The sequence below is a fragment of the Corvus hawaiiensis genome, chromosome 2 (assembly GCF_020740725.1).
Source record: "Corvus hawaiiensis isolate bCorHaw1 chromosome 2, bCorHaw1.pri.cur, whole genome shotgun sequence".
Taxonomy (NCBI): Eukaryota; Metazoa; Chordata; class Aves; order Passeriformes; family Corvidae; genus Corvus; species Corvus hawaiiensis.
Window position 1 is genome coordinate 121,690,907 of NC_063214.1, and position 21,482 is coordinate 121,712,388.

The window sequence follows — 21,482 nt, forward strand, 5'->3', positions numbered from 1 at the left end:
TAAAAAAACACAAAATAAAATGATCATCATTCTTCCTAGAACCTGGAATTCTCTCCCTAATAGCACAGAAATGGCTGTAATGTCATTTGTGTTGCATTTGTGCCTTACATTTCATAGTTTTCCACCTGTACCTTTTGTCCTTGTCAGCACAGACATTCTCAGCTGCTTTCCTTCTTTTTTTTTTCTTTCTTTTTATCTAATAATTCACTGCAGCAATTTTTTTAAAAAGGAAAAGAAACCCCCAACCAACCAAACCAAATTTAACGGCACAAATGTTCATTAGAACAAAGCCAAAAAGTAAAAGGCAGTGACTACACCGACCTCATCATCCCTTTGCCTGCCTTTTTCTCCCCCTTCCACACCCAAATTTCTGAAAGTTTCACTCCATTCTTTCCTGTTCCCATTGGGATCACCCTTTATCCATGGATTCAATGGCTTTGTCTGCCAGAGAAAGAAGTGGATCAAAATGAAGTGAGAAGTTCAAGTTGCGGCCTCTTTTCCCAACAGTTCTCACTCCCTTTTCCATCAGCCCATGCAGCCACTTTTATTTGAAGTGTTCCTCCCCCCTGCAGCCCCAGCTGATGGTGACGCTGCTCAGGGATGACTCAAGCAGGACCCAGGAGCTTCATGTGACCCTGGTGTCACCCGGGGTTCATTCTTTCCCCCTTGGTTCCTCTCAGACATTCCCAGGGGCCTCAGCTCACGAGCCTCTTGCTCCCTCTAGAGCTCTTCAGGGCACTTTGGAGACCACTGAAATCCTGCTGGATGGGAGCTGGTTCTGCTCCAGCCTCTGGAGGTGGGATGGACACGGAATGGGGGCTTCAGATTCCTGGATTTCAGTGCAGGGCACAGGCAAAACACCATCAGATGCTTCAGTCTTGGGAGTTGATCATGGAGCCATGGAATGGCCTGGGTTGAAGGGACAATAGCACAGAATCCCAGGATCCCTGAGGCTGGAAAAGCCCTCCAGCCCAGCCAGGCCCAGCTGTGCCCGATGCCCACCTTGTCCCCAGCCCAGAGCACTGAGTGCCACCTCCAGCCCTTCCTGGGACACCTCCGGGGATGGGCACTCCAAACCTCCCTGGGCAGCTCTTCCCAAGGCCTGAGCTCCCTTTCCATGGGGAAATTTTTCCTCATATCCAATCTAAACCTCCCCTGGCCCAGCCTGAGGCCGTTCCCTCTCCTCCTGCCAGGTAGAACTTTGTGCTTTGTGCTTCCTCTGAAGTCCTCTCCGTTTTGCTCAATCTCAAAGGACCTCCTGAGCAATCCTGTGAAGTCATGTGGGGACAACTCAGAATCCATCTGAGGTGTGGAGTGCCCATCCCTGGAGGTGTCCCAGGAAGGGCTGGAGGTGGCACTCAGTGCTCTGGGCTGGGGACAAGGTGGGCATGGGGCACAGCTGGGCCTGGCTGGGCTGGGAGGGCTTTTCCAACCTCAGGGATTCTGGAATTCCGTGGCTTCAGCTGCCAAATCAGTGACACTTGAGGGCACTTTCGAGGTCCAGTCTCTATCAAGCCCCCCAACAGAGTGTCCAGACAACATTTCCAAGCTCAGCCTTGTATCCCAGCCAGGACTGCCACTGTTTGCATTGCTTTTTCTGGAAGGGTTCTGACCTTACAGCTCTTACAATAACAAACATTCCCAAGCAATTTTTCCTCCCCTGGTTGGGAGGGAAGAGCTGATGGAAGCAGTGAGTCCTGGGCTGTGCCCTCACACATTTGAGGCCTTGATGTTCGTGGGAAGGGTTTCCAAAGGCAGAGGCCTGTCCAACCTCTGGAGAATTTCATCCTTGTGCTCACCTGGTATTTGGAACCTGCCTGGTATTAGGAACCACCAGGGATAGTTCCAGAGAGAAACAGGGTCTCAAGTGGCTCTTGCATCCCAAAACCCCTTTCACCCCCTTCAAAGACTCCCAGGATGACCCAGGAACAATTGGCTTCCATCCACAGAGACCTGAGCTGATTTCTGGGTGGTTTTCCACAGATTTATGGGAATGTTGAACCCAGAGGCTCTCAGATTTTGATGTTAGCTCATACTGCTGGCTTGCTGTGACTGCTGTGACACTTTCAGTGTGACTCTCGGAGGCATCCAAACAAGGCCAGAGTTTCACGATGACTTTTGGGGGTGTTTGGTCCCTTTTTCCAGTCACCAGCAAGGTCAGGACCTCTCTGAGTCAGTTTTGGGCGATCTGTCTGTGCAGACACACTCTGGGTGTCTTAGCAAGTGTTGTTGGAAATAAAATCTGTATCATCACACATCAAAGCCAGGAGGAGACATTTATGGCCCTGCTGTCATCCCAAACCAGGAATACCCATAAACCCCACATTTGACTAACAATCCCTCCAATCATAACCTGTGTTAACCAGCCCCATAAATGCTGAATAATGCAGGAGCGATAAAACCACTTAATAAAGCTGGATGGAAATAGGACAGAAGAACCAGGGAATAAAACCTGGGCAGAATTGTTGGTGAGTGACACCCAGGTTTATGGTTCCACAGGCTATGGTTAACCAGGATGTGGTTAATGAGCAGTCTGCTGGCAGCAAGGAGTAACCCAAGTGTCTTCTTGCTCCTGCCAGCTCGTGTCACAGCCCCACACGGGCTTGGTGGAGTCTGTTCTGTAAAAAAATCCTTTAAAAAATGGAATCCTGCTCCCTCTTCTGCTTTATTCTGCTTTTGTAGCCTGGTAATGTGGCCACGTTGTGCTACATTGTTATTGGGGGTTTTCCTGCAGTTGTTTTCGAGATAGAAACTTCTCCAGAGCCTTCTAAAGAAATAAATTGACTCCGTGCTTTAACAGAGCAGTTGTCAAAATAAACCCCAGACTGGGAGCAAGATGGAAATGCTGCAGCTTAGTCCAGAGGACAAAGTATATTTTTAAATTCTCTCTCTGTTTTAGTGGTAAGTGTTGTATTTAGTGATACAGGGAATTATATTTTGGAAAGGAGGAAGATCCCTGTACGGGCCATTCACTTGGGAGCTGCGCTGGATGATCCTTGTGGGTTTCTCCCTCTTTGTTATTCTGGTTTAACAGACTGGAATTATGGCCATGTTGTGCTACATTGTTATTGGGGTTTTTCCTGCAGTTATTTTCGAGATAGAAACTTCTCCAGAGCCTTCTAAAGAAATAAATTGACTCTGTGTTCTAGCAGAGCAGCAGGTGTCAAAATAAACCCTAGACTGGGAGCGAGGTGGAAACACTGCAGCTTCGTCCAGAGGACAAAGTATATTTTTAAATTCTCTCTCTGTTTTAGTGGTCTAGCTGTTGCATGTAGTGATACAGGGAATTATATTTTGGAAAGGAGGAGGAAGATCCCTGTACGGGTCATTCACTTGAGAGCTGCACTGGATGATCCTTGTGTGTCCCAGCTCAGAATTCTCTGTGATTCTGTGATCTACAGGTGCCTCTCTGATGGGTGATAAAGCTTTTGGGAGGGAATTTATCAAACTTTATTACTGATGCCTCATCGTTGTGCAGGCAGGGAAAGATGAACAAAGCTGTAAAGCTTTATCACAGAATTTGCTATTTAAAGGATGTCAGGAGCTCAGCCATCCTTGCTGGGGGAGATGTAGGCCCTGAGAGAGGGATGTGAAGTGATGTTTACAATTCCATCCATCTCCAGGACTGCTGTTCAGCGAGGATGTGGGAAGACCCTGGGATTTGCAAGGCTTTCGTTCAGCTTCTGGTGGTGATTCCAGCTTAGAGCCGGGCTTAGCTGCAGCAGCCAAGTGGTTCCATCCTTGGCTTCCTGTGAGATCCTGGCCAAGACTCTTCACCTCCCCACAGCTCCTCCTCCCCAGGGCAGGGGTGGGAGGCTGAGTCCCAAATTCCCAGGGATGCGATGAGGACAATTTCCAGGAGCAGGTTTGTGATGTCGCTGCAGCGCCGGAGCGGGAGCTGCGCTAAGGGCAGGGCTGAACTGCCAGGGAATGCTCCTTGGGAAGGGGAATATCGCTGCTACAGGCAGGCACTTCTGTTTACATTTCCCTTCAAATTTAGCCTCATTTGTAGAGCTCACTGAAGCAAACTATAAAAATGGGTGGAAGGGAAGAAACCCCACATTCAGGTGGGGAAATGAGGGAGGAGGATCCTCCAAAGGAGCAGAACCTCAATTTTCTTACAACAATTCCTGCTTCTCCAACTCGGGGTGATGTCCCCTGAGGTCTCTGGCTGATAACAGAGATTCCTGTCAGCCTCTGAGTCCTCTGTGATGCTGAGATAACGATGCTGAAGCTGCTGCCAGGCAATGGTTTTCTTGCTGCCAAGGCCAACACCATCATTTGAGGTCTTATCAAAGATGCAGAATGTTACCTCTGTTCTTCAAAAAACGCCAGGAGTAAATCCAGGGGCAGCAGTTCTTTTCCCAAAGCAGAGCCATCCCATGCACAGAACGATTTGGAAAAGACCTTTGCAGTTTTCTTGGTGAATAATAGAAGAACTGAGCTTTATACTCTGCTGTGGCTCCATTAAATGTTTTAATTCTCTGTGGACGAGCTGTAGGGATTTTTTTTAATTTTTCCATTCCCTTCTTTCTTGGCACTGCAGTAGCAGCTGATTTTCAGAGGGCTCTGCTTCACAATATGGAATTGATCTCCTGCTGGCCTCAGCCACAGAGTGTGGGATTTTACAACCTGCCTGGGGGATCTGAGCACCCACTTCTCTTTCATTTTAACAAGAGCTGTTGCTCAGATTCCCGTGGCACTTTTGGAAAAGCCAGCCACGATTTCCCAGCCTCCCTGAACGAACTCCCTTCAGAAAGCACAGATAACACCCCAGCGTCAGGAATATCAGATAAACCCTGACTGTTAAGGGGTAACCTCCTTTTTTTTTTTTTTTTTTTTTTTCACAAACAGAGTGTAGGTGATTTAAATACAAATTAATTTTGTTTCCCCGAAAGCTTTGAGCAGTTGCCACGGAGGGAATGAATCCAGCACCAGGATTCTACACCCCATAAAACCTTTTAGTGCCTTGCAGGGTGTTCGAGCTCCACCAGAAATGTGGAGTTTGCTTTTCTCAACACTTGCTCAGAGATTTTTTTGCTCAGTAACAATGTCTTTTTTTTTCCTGTTGCAGGGAAAAGCTTCACTCTGACTATCACGGTGTTCACAAATCCTCCCCAAGTAGCCACGTACCACAGAGCCATCAAGATCACCGTGGATGGACCTCGGGAACCCAGAAGTAAGTGAGCTCAGGAGAGAATTTCCAGCGGGATAAACTGATTGAATGTAGGGGCTCATCCCCATCCTCACAAAATCCAGTGCATGTGGAGAAATGGGAATGTTTTAAGCTTTACAAATGGTTTTAATTCTGCCTTCCTGAGGTTTTCTTTTTCACTGGTGTCCAGCTGATCCAGTGACTTGCATTTCTGAAATATCCAGCCAGGCATGGCTTGGCTCGTCTCCAAGAGCTGACAGAAGGGATGCTGGTAAAAGGTGGGCAGTGAATACCTTGCACATCATTTCTTGCTTTTCAGATGTTAAGAGGATTTTAAAGCATTGGAAACCAATATGGGCATTGATCAAACCCTTCAGGCTCAGCCACCCTCCAAACAGGAATAAATCCCATGGTTGCTGCTTCCCTGCTTCCTGGAGTTCCCTGAACCTCAGCTTGGGACAGCTTGGGAGCTCCCATCTATTTGTACAGACAGCAAATCCTTCCTCCTTTTCTTTCTTTCTTCCCTTTTCTAAAGGAATTAAGCACAAGGAGGAGCTGAAGGATTTGACATTCCCAGGAAATGCCCGAGCCTTGCACACAGGTGGTTGTTTTGTCCAGATGCTGAGGACAGACAGTTCTGTCTGGGTGAAATGGAGTGAGGGTGGAGCAGATGTGCGAGGAGACATCACAGAATCAGGGAATAGTTTGGGAAGGAAGGGATCTTCAAGATCATCTCATTCCAACACAAACCATGGCAGGGACACCTCCCACTGTGCCAGGCTGCTCCAAGCCCCAATGTCCAGCCTGGCCTTGGGCACTGCCAGGGATCCAGGGGCAGCCCCAGCTGCTCTGGGCACCCTGTGCCAGGGCCTGCCCACCCTGCCAGGGAACAATTCCTGCCCAATCTCCCATCCAGCCCTGCCCTCTGGCACTGGGAAGCCATTCCCTGGCTCCTGGCCCTCCATGCCTTGGGAATTGTCTCTCTCCAGCTTTCCTGCAGCTCCTTCAGGCCCTGCAAGGCCACACTGAGCTCAGCCCAAAGCTTCTCCTCTCCAGGCTGAACAATCCCAGCTCTCGCAGCCTTTCCTCCCAGCAGAGCTGCTCCATCCCTCTGCTCATCCTGGTGCCTCCTCTGGCCTCTCTCCAGCAGCTCCACGTCCTTCCCGAGCTGGGATCCCAGCGTCTCTGCCGGTCACCAGAGGCAATCGTTGGCCTCAGTCACTACCCCGAGTGGGGCATTTGCATATTGTTATCAAAATGTAAATTGAGGTTTGGGGCGAGCTTTTTGCTCCCCTCCCACACTCTTGGCAGAAGTTCTGGATGTTGCTTAAGTGGAATTGTCCCGGGAGAACAGAGCAGCAGGACCCAAACACCCTCCAGGGAATGAGACTCACAGCTCGGGGCTGCTTAACCAGGAAAGAAATGTTTGAAATTTCAGCTAAAATAGCTTAGAAAACTCAGGTTTTCTTCTGGAGCCTTCATTTGCCTGAGTTGCATCATGATCCATGGTTTTAGTGGAAAAATTTGACCTATATTTTTTGGATTTGAGGACAGGCCTTAAAGCAAATACTCTGTCAGGGTAAGGCTCCTTATTTACTTATTCTTATTTCTTTGGTTTGTTGTTTGGGGTTTTTTATTTAAATTGTGGTTGAATTGTCCCTGAAAAATATCCTCAGTGAACCAGGCAGCTGTGCACATAAAAAAGCTATTTGTGTATGCAAATTCCAGATTTGCATATGCAATCACCTGGGCATGCTCACGGTTTGCAGACAGCAAATAAACTTCAGTTCTTTGAATATGCATCTGCTTGAAACAAAATCCTCCTGCAGGCAAACCTGCTGCTGGAAATTGATTCTTCAGTTGGGAGAAGAGTTAATATTTAATAAGATTCTGCATTTTAAAAAGGAACTGGAGATATGATCCATACGGAAGCAGCACACGGATCTGCCCGGCCCAAATGTATGCAAAGGCTTCCTTGGAGTTAATATCCCTTGTTTGAGGCAAATCAGCTGCACAGTGAGGGAGGTTTTAGGGATCTCCTGAGGAAAGGTTGGACTCCCACCGGAGGAATTCCCCCCAGTAGGAATTCACGGCTTTTTTATTGCTGAGTCACTCGTGACACAGCATAGAAGGGATTGTGGAATCATGGAATGGTTTGGGTTGGAAGGGACCTTAAAAATCATCTCATTCCACTCCCTGCCATGGGCAGGGACACCTTCCACTGTCCCAGCGTGCTCCAAGCCCTGTCCAACCTGGCCTTGAGTTCCATTAGGGATGGGGAGTCCACAATCTCTCTGGACAACCTCTCCCAAGGCCTCCTCACCCTCACAAACAGGAATTCCTTCCCAATATCCCATCTAACCCTGCTTTCCTTCAGTTTAAAACCATTCCCTCTTTTCCAGTCACTCTCTGCCTGCATAAGAAGTCCTTCTTCCTCCTTTTTATAACCCCTGGAAGGGGCTCTGAGCTCTCCCTGGAGCCTTCTCCTCTCCAGGCCAAACATCCCCAGCTCTCCCAGCTTTTCCAATGATTATATTTCGCTCCCTTCATTTTTAAGTGGGCTTCAAAGTCCTCAAATTTTACTTCTCACCGAGGTTTCCAAATCAGAGCCACAGCCATGACCAGTGCAGTGTCTCTTCCCTAAATACCTTTGATGGAGACATGGATTGGGCCTGGCTCCCCCACAGGATCTGTGGTGAGCCCTGTCAAACCAGCTGTGGACTGAAGGGATTTAGAAGGATATCAGCCTTCTTGGATTGGGATGGGATTCAAAAACTGCTGGATTAGAGTGGTTTTGTTTCAGTAATCGATATTTGGGAACATTCCCACAGATCACAGATCCATGACTCACTCACTTGAGCTGAAGGAATTCCAAACAGGCAGAGATGTGTTTTCTCCTGATTCACCAGAGATCCGTGGAAATAATGGGAATAAAATGAGATCCTGCTGTCTTCCAGAGATCTAGAAAAAAAACCTGCTGAGGTCCAAAACCAGCTCCAGGGAGAAATTTTGATTCATTTTCTAAAACCAACTCCAGCGAGAGTTTTTGATCCATTTCCTTTGTGTTTGTGATGGTTCTCAGACAGCCTGGATTCCAATAAGTGCAAGGGGCCAGAGGAGGTTCAGATCAAGGATTAGAAACAATTTTTCCCTGCCAGAGTGGTGAGGCCTTGGGATGAGCTGCCCAGGGAGTGCTGGAGTCACTGTCTCTGGGAGTGCTCAGGAGGAGTCTGGATGTGGCCCTTGGGGACAGGCTTTGGGGTGCTGCTGGTGCTGCTGGGGTGGCACTGGGTGATCCTGAAGGGCTCTGCCCACCTTTCTGGGATTCTGTGACTTTTGGGCTCCCTGGGATATGTGGAGGTGACAATAGGTGACAATAGCACTGTCCCAGGGCCACCTTTGCTCTGCACAAAGGCCTGTGGACATGGTGTTCTTGCACATCCCATTATTCACTAGGTCCTTATTGCTGGGATATCCAGGTCTTTATCCAGCAGCACCTTGGCACCTCTAAATTTTCACTTAAAATTGTGATAAATTCCCATCAGTGGCACTGCCACATTTTCTCTTTTTTTCCCACTGGATTCCTGTCCGTGCCTACCCAGACAAAACTTCTCCTCAGATTGTCACAGCTGGTAGAGAGAGCCAAGGTACTTAAAAACCTGGCTCTTCCTCCCCTGCTTTCATTATGGATTTTTAAAACCTCTTTTGAACTGAGGATTTTTTTATTCCCTGCTTCTGAATAAATGCTTATTTTCAAAATGTTGGGGGTTTTTTTTTCTGAAAAGAAATCCTGCTGCACTGTCAGTGAGAAGGGCAGGATGACCTAACCCATCATTTTCTTCTCCAACTTCTCTGATTCTATGATTCATAAAGCAATTTCTGTTTTTATGAGCTAAGTCCATGGGGAAAATCATTAGCAGTAACCAGATCAAGAGTAGTGCTCCTGATGAAAATACTTTTGGTTAGGAAATTGGTAGAAATAGTCTGAGCCTTAAATTAAATATTTCCCTTAGGCCATCTGACCTACTGTGTACATCTGCAGAAAAATTAGGTTTTTTTTCTTCTTTTGACTGCTTTTTCCTGCTTTTCCTCATTGAATTGTTTTAACCTACATAGCTCTGAAAAATTCACTCATGGCCCAGATGCCGGAAAATGATGCAAAAGGAAAAGGCTGCATGGATTTAGCCTTGGTCTAAAGCTAAGCTGGGCATTTAATGTGATTATTCCCTGTTGGATATGTAGTTTTCCCAAATACTTTAGGGGGAAAAAAAATTATTGAAGAGTGGGATGCTGAGAATTGGGGAGAGAGGGAATATATTGCTGAGCAGGAGATAAGAAGGAGCCTAAAAAGCTGCTGGTTCTGTTCCGAAGGAAATCTTGCCCTGCCTGAGGTCATTTTTAGGGAAATCCCAAGAACCTTTTCATAATATAATAATAATAAAATTCAAACTGTTCCCCCAAAAAAAGCCTTTTCATCCCAATGGGCTGAAATAATATTAATGCCTTTATTTCTTGCTCATTTTCTGCTGCAAGTGCCTCATATTTTGGAAACAGAGACGGAATTGTACCAAATAACAACTTAGAAACCATAAAAGTGAAGCATTTTGTTACTGGAATATAGCCAGCACATAAATTTCAGTGGTGGATTATCAGATCCTTTGCTTCACCTGGAATTACTGGGTCTGAGAGCTGCTTGGGAGAAAAGACATGAAGGAGGTCCCAGCACTGGGAGGACGTGGAGCTGCTGGAGAGAGGCCAGAGGAGGCACCAGGATGAGCAGAGGGATGGAGCAGCTCTGCTGGGAGGAAAGGCTGCGAGAGCTGGGATTGTTCAGCCTGGAGAGGAGAAGCTTTGGGCTGAGCTCAGTGTGGCCTTGCAGGGCCTGAAGGAGCTGCAGGAAAGCTGGAGAGAGACAATTCCCAAGGCATGGAGGGCCAGGAGCCAGGGAATGGCTTCCCAGTGCCAGAGGGCAGGGCTGGATGGGAGATTGGGCAGGAATTGTTCCCTGGCAGGGTGGGCAGGCCCTGGCACAGGGTGCCCAGAGCAGCTGGGGCTGCCCCTGGATCCCTGGCAGTGCCCAAGGCCAGGCTGGACATTGGGGCTTGGAGCAGCCTGGGACAGTGGGAGGTGTCCCTGCCATGGCAGGGGTGGGATGGGATGGGCTTTGAGGTCCCTCCCAACCCAAACCATTCCATGATACAAATTCTATAGGAAAGGAAAGTCACCTCATTTCCAATACATGCTTCTAATTTTTTTTTTAATTTTGAACAAAATTTCTGAATCTCTGAATTCTAACATGTGAAGATCTCATTAAGGAAAGACAGGAATCTTGGTTTCAAGGCCTTTTGTCTGGAGCTATAACTGAAACATGATTATTTCATGGCAAACTTCCAGCCACTCCTGAGCTGTCCTTCTTCCTTAAATCCCATCTAACCCTGCTCTCTGTCAGTTTGAAGCCATTCTCCGTTGTCCTGTCACTCCATGCCCTGGTGAAAATCCCTCTCCATCCTTTTTGTAGCCCCTTGATGTACTGGATGGAATTGATGGACTTTAACTGGTTGGCAGTGCAAAGGATTATTAAATTTATGGGAATGCCTGGCACTCTCTGGCAGAGCAGTGGTGGTGAGGATCCTTCATGTCCTATCAAGAAGTTGGACCTCAGTAGGTTTTTAATACTCCCATCCTTGAGGTTTCATGGTGCAGACACTCCTTTTCCTTATGGAATGGGATTCCTTTCCCTGGCATTTTTCAGTCTCACTGCTGAGTCGGGAGAGCTGAGATTGGGTGATGTGAGGCAGGGAATTTGTAATTTATTTAGTTCAATAAAATACTGAAATATGTGGAGCAGGAAACCTGGTGACAGCACCGCTTTTCTGGGAGTGCAGGAGATCCTATGTATTTGCTTCCCAAATTATTTGGCTTTTTTTTATTGAAACATAGACGTGTTGACAGGACAAGCTCCTTCCGTGAGAAATCAGGGACACGGGAAGCCAGAGCTGCTGCACTGTGGGTTAGGGATGAAGTAAAGTCTGGCCCACTCCTGCAGAAATTATTTCAACTCCTTTCCTCAGTCACTTCATCCCACACAGCTCTTTTTTCACCCCTCTTGAATGAATGGGATTTCAAATCAAATCATTTTGGTGACCCTCCTTGATATCTCTCTGCTGAAATCAGTGGGAAGTGCTCTGAGCTGTGACAAAACCAGGATCAGCTGAATGCAGATTAGATTATTTCTGAATGTGTTTCACTAAGCCTGACTTTCTCCTGCACTCACTACAAAGGTTTTGTAGCTGTTCAAATCAGTGAACAAGATGGAGATCTTTTGGGAAGGGAGAACATTTTCCATAGGAATAGGAAAACATGAGGGAATAAAAGCTTTGAAGCAGATGCTGGGGCTGGGAAAGGATGGGCCTGGAACTGGATCCTGCAGTGGAGCTGCCTGTTGTGGGTTTTAGGGAGTTATTTTGCCTTTACCCTTCCCAGAAGGAGATTTGCTGGCAAAGCTGGGCTGTTGGAGCATCAATCACGCTGTTCCTCAGGATTGGCAGATGAGAAGTTTTCCTTCAGAGTTTTCCTTCCCTCTGTGTCCTAATCCCTTCACCCAGCTCCGCACAGGAGGTGGGAGACAGGGTCTCCTCTTCCTCAGCTCCTGAGGGGGCTGGGAGAAGGGAGAGGGAAACTTCCACCCCTCCTGGAGAGCTCAGACGCTCCTGTTCGCCAAAGAAGAATTTGGCAGTGCTAGACCTTTTTTTAAACCTCAGTTTTTGAGGAGATTCCTTATTTATGAGTTCCCCAAAACACCACATGTGTGAGGGAAAGGCTGCAGGAAGCTGTGCAGCATTTTCGGTGAACAGCCCCTATTTTTTTTCTCAAACTACAACTGGAAAGAGTGAAAATCCACCTGCACTGCAGTTCCTCCCAGCTTTGCCTGCCCTGGATTATCAGCTGTAGCATCCCCTCCTCGCAGGCCCACACAAAACACCACCAGCTTTTGCTTCATCGTGGTGAACAATGCAAAAAACGCTTTCCTTTTGCTCTGCATCTCCATTTGTGCTCCTGCTCTTTGGGAATTGCAATGAGGAAATGCCTTTTCTCTCAGCATTAATGAGAAATCTCGCTCAGGCTGATGCTGTGTCTGCGCTGTGCCAGGGTGTGCAAAGCGTGAGGGAGAGAATGCTTGGGAGAGAATTGGGTTCTTCCAGTGCCTAAAGGGGCTCCAGGAGAGCGGCAGAGGGATTTTTGACAAGGGGAGGAGGGCCAGGAGCCAGGGAATGGCTTCCCAGTGCCAGAGGGCAGGGCTGGATGGGAGATTGGGCAGGAATTGTTCCCTGGCAGGGTGGGCAGGCCCTGGCACAGGGTGCCCAGAGCAGCTGGGGCTGCCCCTGGATCCCTGGCAGTGCCCAAGGCCAGGTTGGAGCAATCTGGGATAGTGGAAGGTGTCCCTGCCCACGACAGGGATTTAAGGTCCCTCCCAACCCAAAGCATTCCATGATTCCATGAGAGGCTGTCTCAACTCTGCACTGGAATCATCAGGGCAGGAGTTGTCTGCCCTACAAGGACATGATGTCCTCATAAATCACTTAAACACATCCTAAAGAGGTGGAGGGATGGAAACATCTTCCCTGCCTTCCTTAATCATGGAACAGATTAGGAACAGCGTGTAAAAATGGGAGGAGACACCAGAAAGAATTTACCCAGTCATAAACAAAACATGGATACATTTTATTTTTTTTAATAGTGCCTGACCTTTGTTCCTTCATTCTTCCTTTGAGTTTGTAGCCATCAAGCCCCACATCCACCAGGCCACCTCCTGGAGCTGACCAGTCCAGAAAAGCCAGGCTGTGTCCCAACCCTCAGCACGTAAAGCTGCAGGAAAAATAAATTTATGGGCCGGTGTTGATTTAATTATTAAGGATTCTGTTTGTCTGATTCCTCCCTGCACCCGGCACCACGGGCTGTTCCTCATTACCTGCCCCACGTATCTTCCCAATCTCACCACAAACAGTTTGGGTTGACCACACCACTTCCCTCTTGAAAGTTAATCCAGTTTGACTCACCCTGCACTGCTCAGGCCGAGCCAAGGAAAACAAGGCAAAGAATAACCTGCTTGTATCCAGTTTGGAAACTTCTCAGAGGCCCTGCTTTCAGAATGCTCCACAGTAGCTCACTATATCTCCCTGCAGCTGCAGAGAAAATCAGGGGAACAAAAAAAAAAAGAGGTTCCAGAACTCCAAATAAAGCCCAGGCAGAACCCCGTGGAATTTGTGAGCTCCCAGTTTACAATGGAGCGTTAGTCCAGAGGAGGAACCGACAGATTAAATAGCCAAACTCACCTCTGTGGAAAAACAGGTATTTTCTGCTCTTGTGTGGCAAAACCAAGCACTGGATTTGGTAAAAGCAAAGGTCTTTAGTTCAAGGGAGGTGTGTAGCCCCACTAATACTCTTTTTTGGGGCACGAGCAAAGCTACAAGTGGTCAAAGACTGAGTAGGCAGCATCCACAGGGAGCGAATTGAATTTGGTGTTGCCAAATTCCCCTGGTTTACACAAACACTGAGCCACAGGACTTGACCTTTAAGTTGCAGGTCCCTTGTTCAGCCCTGTCTGAGGGTGAGTGATGGGGACCTTTCAGCATCTGCAGATATTCACGATGAAATGTTCCTGTCCGAGCAATTCCTGTGATGTTTGTACAAGCATTTCCCTGTTTGGAGTCACTGCAGAGGTGACAAATGCCCTCATCCCTCGCTTTTCCTGCTCAGGATGAGGGAGGGGGTCCAGCTTCACCCCACCTAAGCTTAGAAATGGGATTGAGGTGCCTGAATGAGGTTCCTGTGTCCAGCAGAAACAGAACCTTCTGCCAAGGGCTGCTCTTGCACCTCGAGTCCTGGGGCAGTTTTGGGTGTCCCAATATAAGATCTGAAGCTCTTGGAGTGTGTTCCAAGGAGGCCACAAAGGTGCTGAAGGGTCTGGAGGGGCCATACAAGGAGTGGCTGAGGGCACTGGGTTTGTCCAGCTGGAGCAGAGGACACTGAGGGCAGAGCTCCCTGGAGCCAGCTCCCATCTCTGCTCCAGGGACAGGGACAGCAGCCAGGGAGCGGCTGGAGCTGGGCCAGGGCAGGGTTAGGTTGGATTTTAGGGAAAGGTTCTTCCCCCAGAGGCTGCTGGGCACTGCCCAGGCTCCCCAGGGAATGGGCACGGCCCCGAGGCTGCCAGAGCTCCAGGAGCGTTTGGACAGCGCTGCCAGGGATGCCCAGGCTGGGATTGGTGGGGTGTCCGTGCAGGGCCAGGGGTGGGACTGGGTGATCCCTGTGGGTCCCTTCCCACTCAGGATATTCCAGGAGTCCATGACTGTGTTTCCAGCAGCTTTCCCTTGGACAGAGTTTGTTTGTGCCTGTATTTTCATTTCTTCTTGGTTGCTCCCTGAGCTGGTGCTTGAAGCTTGGGCCTCATTCTGCACCTTCTGTTTCAGACCAATCTCCAGCTCTGCTGTCTGAGCTGTGGCTGGAGGGGATTCCTGGGGCAGTTGGGGAAGATGCAAACCAGAAAGAAACAAAAGAGGCTTTTGGCGAAGCAATGCTTGACTTGGGACTCACTCAAACATTGGGATTGGGATTTTAGAAGCTGGGATGGATGGGGGAAAGGGAAAGGAAAGCAAAGGCTGTAATTTTGCAAACTCATTTGACTTTCATGATCAGCTTCTTCCCTCCAAACTCCTAACACTCCATGACTTTTACCTCACTGCCATGACCTAATTCCTGGGGTTAATTCCAGGGAATAATTGCACTTCCACGAGAGAAAGAGAGGGCACACAGAGATTCAGCAGAGTTTTGGTGGATTTACACCAAATAATTGTGGTTTTAGTGGAAATACACTCGTGCTTTGCTGTTTGTACCTCACAGGCCTCACCAGCAGAGCTGGGGGAGAGGAGGAAAAAATTCCTGCCTCAAAAATGTGTCAGGATTGCTTTTTCTGGCTGTGGGACCTCAGGATAGACCTGAGGATTTTCATCAGGAGGAGGGAAAGAGCTGGAGAGGCCCAGCGTGGAGGACTCTGTGGTCTCACAGTCCATGGAGCGAGGGAATGCACGGCCTTCCCCAGCCTTTTTCCTGGGAATGTTCCCCTGGAGCCCTCCTGACACAACTGGACAGAGTATCAGTGATGGAAAGGGCTCCCAGCCTGAAATTAGGGCAGAAATTTGGAAAGTGGCAGCCTAGGGAGGGTGTGGAGTCTCCATTTCTGGAGATATTCCAAACCCACCTGGAGGTGTTCCTGTGCCACCTGCTCCAGGTGACCCTGCTTGGACTGGGTGATCTCCAGAGGTCCCTTCCCACCCTAAAAATTCTGTGATTCTGTGAGCTGAAGTCCATTTTCTAGAATATATCAGGCAAAAGAGTCTTGATCTGGACTCTCCCCCCTGCTGTGGTTTGTTCTGAGACAGAATTCCTTCTTTTTACAAATTTTCCTCTACCTAAAATATCTGTGTGGCTTTTTTTAATAAAAGCACTGATTTTAAAAAGAAGAGCTAAGCAAAAAAAAAAAAAAAAAAAAAAGTCAAAATATTTTTTAATTACTGTTAAAACATGTAGGAAAAAATTCCAGAACTTCCAAAGGAGTTGGGGTTTCCCCCAGGAATCTGTAAATCCTGGTTCACCTTGTTGGTGTCACTGTACACAGAAAAATGGGATCACTTGGTGGAAAAGTTAAATGCTCAGCCCAGGATTGTGCCTTAAACATCATTTATCTGCAGTTATTCCAAGTGAGGAGCAGATTTTTCCAGCCAAGGTGAGCTTTGCCAGGGAACTGCTAGGAGAATTCACCTGGAAGGGCTTTCCAGTGTCCCTCTGGATCAGCCAGGCCATGGAGTCAGGGCATATCCAGCCTCATTCCCACATTTCCCAGCTCCTCGTGCCTGCAGCCAGGTGGGGGCTGATGACCAACACTGCTCCTGCTGCTAATTCCAGACAGAGCATGAAAATATTGGGATAATCTAAATATTGGGATAATCTCCTGTCTGCCACGCCGCTCCTTCTGTCTGGAAATGAGGCTTGTGCTGTCCAGCACTCTAAAAAAAACAGGAAGAAAAGCTATGATTGCTGATGAATCTCCCTGAAACTCTGCCTGCCTGATTTGTGCTCACCACAGCAATGATATTTGTCACTGAAGTAATCCAAAATGTCCTAGAGGGTCTCAGATTCCATTTTGAGAGAGTTTTTACGTGATTTTTAAACAGTGTTGAAGAGGTTGGTGAGCTCTGCCACTGAGCTGATCCTTCTGATGTGCAGAGAGGAGATCAGGGGAAAAGGGTGGGCAAAGAATTTGATCTCTGGGATATCTGGCACGTAGGGAAACAGTGTTTAGGCATTGTTAGCCAAAGAAAGATGCTTTTTTTGCAAGCGTTATAGTTGATTTTAAAGCATTTCCCAGCTTGGTAATAATACAGAAGCATTCTATTTTAATTAATAGAATCCCAGAATTGGGTTGGGAGGGACCTCAAACTCATCCCATTCCACCTCCTGCCCTGCAGGGACACCTTCCACTATCCCAGGTTGCTCCAAGCCCTGTCCCTGAACACTTGCAAGGGTGAGGAATTCATTTCTTTACAAGAATATATTCTTTTTTTGCACTAAACACAGTGTGTTCACTTCCTAGAATTATGTATGTGAGTTAGTTCCCTCTCATCACTGTACAAAATAATTGCAATAATTTCAGTTTCATTTCAGAACAATGTCCAGCACTTCATTAACTGGACACAAAGAAATGTGGGTGATTTTCTACCCCACTAATGCCAGAGCCAACCCAAAACCCTGAATAAAACCTGCCCTGAAATGAGGAGATGCTTGGATCAAGGTCCAAAGTGCTTCCAAAGCAGACAGGTTTCTTTAAACTCACTCCTTACTTTGGTAAAGCCTGGCCAGACACTGCATTTTCCTGGGAATAATCCACTTTTTGGGTGTGAAAAGTTTCCTTTTCCACATGGGAAAAAAGGGGGGGTCAGAGGAGAGAAAGGGAGGAATTCAGGGAGAAAGGCTCAGCTTAATTAAACTGCCCTGTTGTGGTTTAACCCCAGGAGCAACTAAAGCACACTGACCCCCCACCTTCCCTGGTGGGATGGGGAGGGAATTGGGCAAAGAAGCCCCTGTGGGTTGGGATAAGGACAGCTTAATAATTGAAATTGAAATCATTTTAAGAATTGAAATTTTAAAATGAATAAAGCAAAAGGAGGTAACAAAAGGAGAGAAATAAAACCTTTCCCTGGTCTCCAGCCCAAACCTTCCCAGACACAGCTCCAAGCCTTTCCCTCAGGTGCCTGTATGCTGATTTGGGAGTGGATGAGAAGTGACAGAAGAGTGGAGTAATTAAAAGGAAAAAAATTTGGTTAAAAGACAAAAAGAAACCCCATGAAATCATAGAATGGTTTGGTTTGGAAGGGACCTTAAAGATCACTTAATTCCACCCCTGCCATGGACGGGGATATCCCTTAATCCATCCCAGCAGTGTTTACTTGTGAAATGGTCCTGGTTTTCCACAAGAATTCCAGCTGGAAGAAGGAGAGGAGCGATGCCTTTCCTTGGCCTCTGCTTTACCCAATTCTGCCTCTCTGAGCCTGAAAGGCATCTAAGGAAGCCTTTAAAAATCCAAAAGAATTAAAGGAAAATCGAAACCATGAAAGGAAAACTCAAAAATTGAAGGAAAACTCAAAATTTAAAAGGAAGGTAAAGGAAACCTGGTTCTTTTCCTGCACCTGGAGCTCTGCTCTCATCCTTTGGGGCCAGCGTGAATCCCAGACTGAGCCACCGTTCACAGCCACCATTCCCACGAAAGCAGGGACTGCCAAGGCACTTTGCTGCTGTCATTTCCACATCCCCAATCCCAACACCTGGCTGCAGGCCGAGGCTGAGCGTTCCACAGTCTCTCAAAGTCCATAAAACTGCATTTCCCTGCCATTAAGAGGGGAAGCACTTTCATGTTGCCTCGCTGTAAAAGTCTCGGAAGAGCCAATGTTTTCCCTGCCCTCCCTGTGTAATATTCCATGTAAAAAAAAAAAAAAAAAAACCCTCCTGACCTCACTCAGGCAGCATTTGGAAGGGATAAGGTAAAAAACAAACCAAACCAAAAAGCCCCCAAACCCTGTGGTTTAGCCAAGCTGGCTGCATGTCCTGTTTATTCCAGCGTCCCCAGCACCCACCCTGCAACCTGAGGGGGAAAATTGTTGCTTTTTTCTTCTCTCTGCTGATTGATCCTTGTCAAAAAAGCTCTGGGGACACGGGGAGGGGACGAGGGCAGTGGTTCCACCTCGTGTGAGCTCTGTGCCAAGGTCTTCCTTCAACAGCTGGAAGTTTGAGTGTTTTCCATCAAGATTTGTGGCACCTCGTGGCCAAAGCGGCTCAGCAGAGCCAGAGCAGCTTCCAAGCACCTTCCCGCTGCTCTTTTTTCATCCTGGAAAAGGGAGGTCTGGGCTTGTGGTCACCTCACGGGACTGGGAGCAGAGCAGCTGTCACAGGGTCACCTCCTGGCCGTGGGCAAGGCACCTCATTCCTCTGCCATTCCATTTCCCACCTGGCTAAAGGGTTAATAACAGTGCTGGCCTTGCCGGGGTGAGCTGAGGATAAGTTGCCTGCCCCAGCAAGGTGTTTAGAATGCAACTTCAAAGCAGAGCTAATAAACACCAAAATACAAGTCACCCTCACAAAGCCCTGCCTGTGCTTTGAGAGTGGCTTGGGAGAACTATTTATGTTTGGTACATTTTTCTGGCACAGTTCTTCACTCTCTTTCTGCAGAGCTCTGGTGCCAAACGGGTTCTGTGCAGCCCGAGTAGGAGAAATATAAAATCGATTTTCTGGCTGGGGACAGGGAGGGTAAAGAGGCACTTCTGGAGCTGCATCTTGAGGTGACAATTGCCTGGTGTTGATTCTGAGTGCTTCCCACCCAAAATTAAAATCTAGGCACAAAACCAGCAGAGTTCTCCTGAGGAAGAACCTGTTGGTGCTGATCTTTCTTCCTTGCATTGACACAAATGGAATTTCCACAAATTCAAGGGATGAGACAGATCCTGGCTGTGCCCCTGCACTCCTGGGAATCCCAGGTTATGGAAGAGGCTTCATGCAGGAGGCTGAAGGCTGAAACACCCCCAAAATTCAGCTGGATGCTCTGGGGAAGCACAAGAAGGGGTGGAGGGGTCCAGGAGTTTCACATGGTAGATGCAGGGTGTGGAGATATCTTGGAAATCAGGAGGAATTCTGGATATCAGAGAGAATTTTGGACATCAGGAGGGATTTTGTCACAGAAAGGGGTGTTAAACATTCAAATGGGCTGCCCAGGGAGGTTTGGAGTGCCCATCCCAGGGGGTGTCCAGTGGAGGTGGCACTCAGTGCTCTGGGCTGGGGACAAGGTGGGCATGAGGCACAGCTGGGACTGGATGGGCTGGGAGGGCTTTTCCAGCCTCAGGGATCCTGGGATTCTGTGAGGCAGGCAGAGATCCTCCCATCAGCCTGGCAACAGCCTGAACTGTGGGGTTCAGGAGAGGTGGGAGGGGAAGGGGAGGGCACAGGGGGTCAAACTTGGCCTTCCTGCACTCCTTTAAAAGCAGGAGATGTCTGAGGAGACTGAAATCGGGAATAAATGCCAGTGTGGGGCTGGATTTGGAAGGATGTGGCTCTTGGCTCTGCCAGCCCTGGGTAGAGCCTGTTGGAGCTTAAAATAATCCCCATGGATGAGGTATTTTACACATCTTGTGTGACTCCACATGTTGGCATTCACATCCAGGGTCAGGAGCCCAAGGCTTGAGGAACTTCCAGCTTTTCTTTGCTGACAAATGCAGCATTTGCTCCCAACCAACCAGAATGTCAGAAAAAAGTCCTTTTCAGCTGTCTTTGCTTCTCCCCTCCTTTTTTATTTCTATTTCTTCTTCTTTTTTTTTTTTTTTTTTTTTTTTTTTTTTTAAGCCCTAATGGGTCTCTTTAATGATGAAACCACCGCTATATAATATGTCTTTTTATATTTTAATTCCTTCCCCCTCCCCTTGGGATAATTTACAGCACAGTGTGGAATCTGAGACAGTTCAAGCTGTGCCAAAGGGCCTGGCAAGGGGAAGAAATGCCGAGCCACTGAGATTTGGAACCATAAGACGAGTTATAAAATTTAATTTTAGAAATGCAGCTACTGGGAACTGCTTTTAAATGCACATTTTCCTTTTAGTGCATAAAATGGGCCTGTGTTTTGATGGAGCTGTCAGGGTGGCTTGAAAGAGTTCTCTGTAGAGGAAGGGGCCTACAGGGCTCTGCAGAGAACTTTTGCTGCTTATTCGCTGATATTCAACGTTTTGAGAGGGATTTTTAGGAATGCTTATGTTTGTGTGGAATAAGGGACAGTGGATAAAACAAAATAAAATAATGCCAACTTTTTATATAATCATGGAATGGTTTGGGTTGGAAAGGACCTTAAAGTTCATCCCATTCCCACCCCTGCCACGGCAGGGACACCTCCCACTGTGCCAGGCTGCTCCAAGCCCCAATGTCCAGCCTGGCCTTGGGCACTGCCAGGGATCCAGGGGCAGCCCCAGCTGCTCTGGGCACCCTGTGCCAGGGCCTGCCCACCCTGCCAGGGAACAATTCCTGCCCAATCTCCCATCCAGCCCTGCCTTCATTCACCTTAAGGACATTCCCCCCTTTCCTTGTCACAAGTTCCGTTGTTTCTTCAAGGGAACAAGTAGAAAAATAAAGATGCTTGACATCTGGCTGGAGATTTGACCTGCATTCCTGCCAGGGCAACAGTGTCCGATGGAAAGAAGGACAAGAGATAAGGCACAAAGATCCATGAGGCAGCTGATTTCCTGAGACAAATCCAGTGTACAGAAATCATGGAATCATAGAATAGAATCATGGAGTATCCTGAGCTGGAAGGGACCTGCAGGACCGTGAGTCCAGCCCCTGGCCCTGCACAGACACCCCAACAATCCCAGCCTGGGCATCCCTGGCAGCGCTGTCCAAACGCTCCTGGAGCTCTGGCAGCCTTGGAGCTGTGACTGTGAAAAGGCTGCGAGAGCTGGGATTGTTCAGCCTGGAGAGGAGAAGCTTTGGGCTGAGCTCAGTGTGGCCTTGCAGGGCCTGAAGGAGCTGCAGGAAAGCTGGAGAGAGACAATTCCCAAGGGCTGGAGGGCCAGGAGCCAGGGAATGGCTTCCCAGTGCCAGAGGGCAGGGCTGGATGGGAGATTGGGCAGGAATTGTTCCCTGGCAGGGTGGGCAGGCCCTGGCACAGGGTGCCCAGAGCAGCTGGGGCTGCCCCTGGATCCCTGGCAGTGCCCAAGGCCAGGCTGGACATTGGGGCTTGGAG

The 21,482-nt window shown here is 48.2% G+C and overlaps 1 protein-coding gene across 3 annotated transcripts in view; it reads left to right on the forward strand.

The window, feature by feature from the left end:
* The window catches only part of RUNX1 (RUNX family transcription factor 1), a 160,878-nt gene that overhangs the window by 104,210 nt on the left and 35,186 nt on the right, over positions 1 to 21,482 (forward strand). For all 3 annotated transcript variants that reach the window (XM_048291390.1, XM_048291384.1, XM_048291375.1), the window contains exon 5: positions 5,075 to 5,179. In XM_048291390.1, coding sequence (XP_048147347.1) covers positions 5,075 to 5,179 — 105 coding nt within the window. The remainder of the gene's footprint in view (positions 1 to 5,074; positions 5,180 to 21,482) is intronic.